At 35.9% G+C, this 4,380-nt stretch overlaps 1 protein-coding gene across 1 annotated transcript; it reads right to left on the bottom strand.

Annotated features, from left to right (window-relative positions):
- Positions 1-1,363: 1,363 nt before the first annotated feature.
- LOC149201708 (universal stress protein A-like protein) lies at positions 1,364-4,019 on the bottom strand. Its single transcript, XM_089399800.1, has 4 exons — positions 3,629-4,019; positions 3,274-3,377; positions 1,733-1,851; positions 1,364-1,555 (listed from the first exon to the last, which is right to left on the bottom strand). Exons 1-4 carry the CDS (start codon positions 3,807-3,809, stop codon positions 1,465-1,467), a joined length of 495 nt encoding a protein of 164 aa, XP_089255926.1. The 5' UTR covers positions 3,810-4,019; the 3' UTR covers positions 1,364-1,464.
- Positions 4,020-4,380: the final 361 nt, after the last annotated feature.

The raw sequence follows: 4,380 nt of genomic DNA, 5'->3' as shown, positions 1-4,380 counted from the left end.
GATGCATGGGGACAAAGCTTCAGAAATACGCACTCTAGCTATGTGTTCACTATCTCAAGTTGCTAGTTCTCCAGCCGTAGAAAGGAACTGGTCCACATATAGTTTTATCCTCAAGAGAGCAGAAAAACTAGTTTATGTGCATAGAACTCTTCACCTTCTTACAAGAAAAGCACCAAAGCATTTACAAGGGCTAGGAGCACAGTGGGATGTAGCTCCTGAGGATCCTTCCCAGATTGATGATGAGGTGGATGATGATGAGGTGGATGATCCATCACTCCATGCAGAATTGGTAAATGTACCCTTAGATGGCAATGAGTTGCAGTTGCAGGGCATTGATGATGAGTGATGATGATGATAAAAAAGGAAGTCCGTGTCAAGCATTTTGTGGACACCTTTTGGCACTCACAATATGTATTGTTTTGGACTATTATCCATGCTTTTCCTTTGAATATATGATCTTTAATCTACCAAGTTATTAGACAATCCAAAGTTTACCATGTTTCATAATTACTAAGATGAATTGCAGATCTCTTAATTAATTAATGTTTATTTCAATGTGTTCTACTCATCATTCATGTTTATAATATATGCACACTGTAAATATATATATATATAATTGTCATCCCCAACCTATCGTCCCAGAAAATTTGGGGATGTACTCGAGCTGTCCTTAAAACTCACCCCCCTCTACCGAACGTTCCCAAAGCTGATCCAACATAAGTTAAAAGTCACAACGGTTAACCACCAATGATAAATCCGTTAATAACTATATCAAATTGACATTATAACCAAATCAAATTTACCGAAATTACCATGCTTTTCTACCATAAAAACAAAACCCAAAATCTGAATGAAAATGCGTAAATTGAATTTAATATATTTTGGCTCTGCAAGGGTATTTTCTTATGTTCTGTCGTGCTCAGGAATCCAAAATCATGTACATGTCTACAGTTTGCAAAACATAACGGCCCCTAAGATTCTCTTTTCAGGACATTTTGCATTTACAATTACCAAGTAAATTATTGTGCACAACAGAGTTCAGGTTATCATAAAAAGACCAGAGAGAGATGAGAAGTAAATATGATCCGATACAATAAGATGCAAAAAAAGCATGACTCGAATGAAATATCATATCACACAATACAATGGCAATATATGTTCCATGAAGTGTATTCCAATTTTCTAATGACAATCATGTCATATTTTAATCATTTCATACAACCATGCATAAAGCAGAGCATATTTTCAATGTTCCAAAAAGACAATGCAAATTACCAGCAAATATTACGAGTGAGTATTTAAATCCCTTAGTCCATGTATTGAAATATTATTTCAACCAAAAGTAGTATATATGGTATCTGTTTTCATGTGGTAACCACTTTTCGCTGTGGATGTAATATGCGCATAAAGGCCAGCCAGCATTAAATGATTCAGAGCACATTGATGACAGGAGGCTAATGAAAATCAATGAGCCTTGTTATGCTGGGGCTTCACTACAACAACAGGGCACTGTACGTGGTGGACACAATATTCGCTCACACTGCCGAGAACCACCCTGCAGAATCCAATATTCCCTGCTTAAAATAAGTGTTGTATTACAAAACGAAGGGAATTGCTAGTTTTCTGAAACAACGACATGAATCATTTCAAATCAAGCATATCAGTAACAATGCTTGTTTTGAAAACGCACTTCTTAGAGCTGCAAATAAGGGGGAATTTCGTTCAACAATACCTCTTAAAAGCTCCGTATCCATGACTACCTATCACCAACATGTCAGGATTGTACTTTTTTGCAGCATCGCATATGACCTCCCTGGCATCTCCAGTGTGAGCCTTTATCTCCGGAGTCACCTGGGACATTTGAAAGAAAAAAATCTGTAAGGTTTTCCATATTAAAACTACAGATATAAAGAAGACGGAAAAGCTGCAGATTGCAATTGGTGTGATCAGTGCAAGAATATGTTTTGATCTTGGAATTGATATTGTGATATTTTCAAATCAACAATGTACTAATATCTCAGAACTTATATGATAGGATGAATATCATGATCGATCTAGTAATGGCAATTGGCCTTTCAATTAAATTTTGTTATTTTTCCTTTTTGTTACCTGTTTTCTGTAACCCAGGGCAGGTCAATTAGGAGATCTGAGATTGAATCAATGGAACTGCCACTATATTCTTAATCTCAATACACCTGCCCACAAGCCTGGTTGGACATGTACACTGAGTTTCCAACTTAAATGGCCCCTATATAAATTGGCAACCGCTTTATGGTGTGAGACTTCCACCTTTAGACCTAGCCCAATAGAACTGATATGTAGAAGGACCTTCCTTTAAGTTTGCAATCCTAACTAAAATGAGCGAAGACCTTAATTGATAGAACAAAATTTGATGTTCAATGTCTCTTTAAGTTTTGAAATAATCATAGAGGCACTTAACCATAAATCCAATCTGCACTAGTGTCTTGCTCTAAGATGGTATTGGTTTTGAGTTAAAAAGGATTAAGGTTCAAAAGTACACGGCATGCTGATTTGCCAATTACATCCTGACTGTGACTAAGGAAGTGGGCACTGGATTTTAACTGAACATTATTTTTTTTTTCTCATGGATTGAAGGACTTTAACACTCAATTAAGAAACGTACGAGCCTAAATCTATCTATTAGTGAGTCTAATGTGTACTCCAAATCTGCAAAGTTCAAACTTGCAGGTCTTAAATTTCAATAATTGAACCTCAGTTATTTGTATGAGTTTAAGAGATACATCCTGCAGCTTGGTACCCTAGAACCCAGATTTAGATAGGCTTTTGTGAATGTCTATGTTATACAGGCCCAATCTACTATCTAGATTCAATACACAATTATACAATAAACATAAATGAGTTTTGATTAGTTATTTTTATTTTGCTGGTAGATTTTGGGAACATTTCAGTAATCATTTATTAGTTATTTTTAGATTTCAAAAATATTTTTAAAAATTGTCTGCAAAATCAAACAATTGACTTAGACCATCAAATTCCAAAATATTCTGAAATTTACAATTCAATAAAATTTCTTTCTAAACAACTTTGCTCTTTCAATGCAATTTGTAAGCCATCTGTAATGAAAGCATGGCTAAAAGGGATTCAATACCGTCATCTAAAGATTAAAGGAAAAAGGCTTCCAGTATTACCATTCAACTGAACATCAAATAATCTATACTAGTTTTGAATCAACCCTCCAATCTAGTTCACACTAACTTCTCTATTTCCAATGTACAATAAATGTATACTTACATTTTTGGATTTACACAAATCCATTGCCTTCGCAAAAATCGTCTCTGTACACTCCTTGATATCGTTTTCCAACAGCTTGAGCACCTCTGCTGGCACCACAAAACCTGGTCATGCCAAATTGCAATCAGAAGTCGGCCTCTACAACAAACCCAAAACAGAGTAAAACACTTCGAGATGAAAATTTGCCATCACAAGCTCTGGGATGAATCAACAGAACACGCTTATCTGCTTTCTGTGGCCACAAGATTAAAATCCTTCCAGTCAATAAACCTAAAACCCTTAGCATCATTTTATGGTGAATGGCAATCTCCAAATCTCCATTACAGCCGGAGTAAAAATGCTTGAAAAGACTGACCTGGGCTTCCTGGTGCGAAAGAGGAAACTGCAACACGCTGAGCATGAATGAGAATGATTCTATCCTGCGATGTAAACAGGTTGTCAAGAGCCCACTGGAGAGCGTTGATGCTTTCCTTGCTCTCGTCTATGGCCGCCAATATGAGCCTGCCTGACCTTTTCTGTTGCTCCATGGACTCCATTCATGTACAGGTTTTTCTCTATTTGCTTACTCGTATGTGCACACCACTAAAATCTTTTACTCTGTGCAATCAAGAAAATGGGTTCTGGTAAGGACGAGAAGTTGTAGCCACACAGAAATGAGAAAACCAGTTTGTTCGAGTTCCTTGAATTCAATTCAAGAAGATTCTGTCCTTTTGTTTCCGCGGGTTCCTGGTCTTCCGCGCTTTTTTGTAGTGTTTGTTTCACTAGCTAGAGGTTGACGCTCTCTTTATAAATCATTGTTTAATGTGTAATTTTGATGGTATCTGAGGTTACGCTCTCTTTATAAATCATTGTTTAATGTGTAATTTTGTATAAACTTTTAAATGGTAGAAATTGTATTTTCCTTTGTGGAATTGTATGTTTTTAAGTGGTCAGTTATAATTTAAAATTTGTTAATAAATATGTACCTAATTAATTAGGATGGTTTTGGTTAAAAGGTTTGTTTTTTTGGATATAATAAAATAGGTTAATGGCTGGAGATTGTGAACCAGTCTTATAAAATTAAAAGCTTATCTCTTATACATCACTGGGCCATATTACATACTATGG

Source organism: Pinus tabuliformis, chromosome 2_1, assembly GCF_031772625.1.
Source record: "Pinus tabuliformis cultivar Carrire ecotype Pingquan chromosome 2_1, CPIR1, whole genome shotgun sequence".
Taxonomy (NCBI): Eukaryota; Viridiplantae; Streptophyta; class Pinopsida; order Pinales; family Pinaceae; genus Pinus; species Pinus tabuliformis.
The sequence above is the reverse complement of the archived record's forward strand: the minus strand, read 5'-3'. Positions and strand labels throughout refer to the sequence as shown.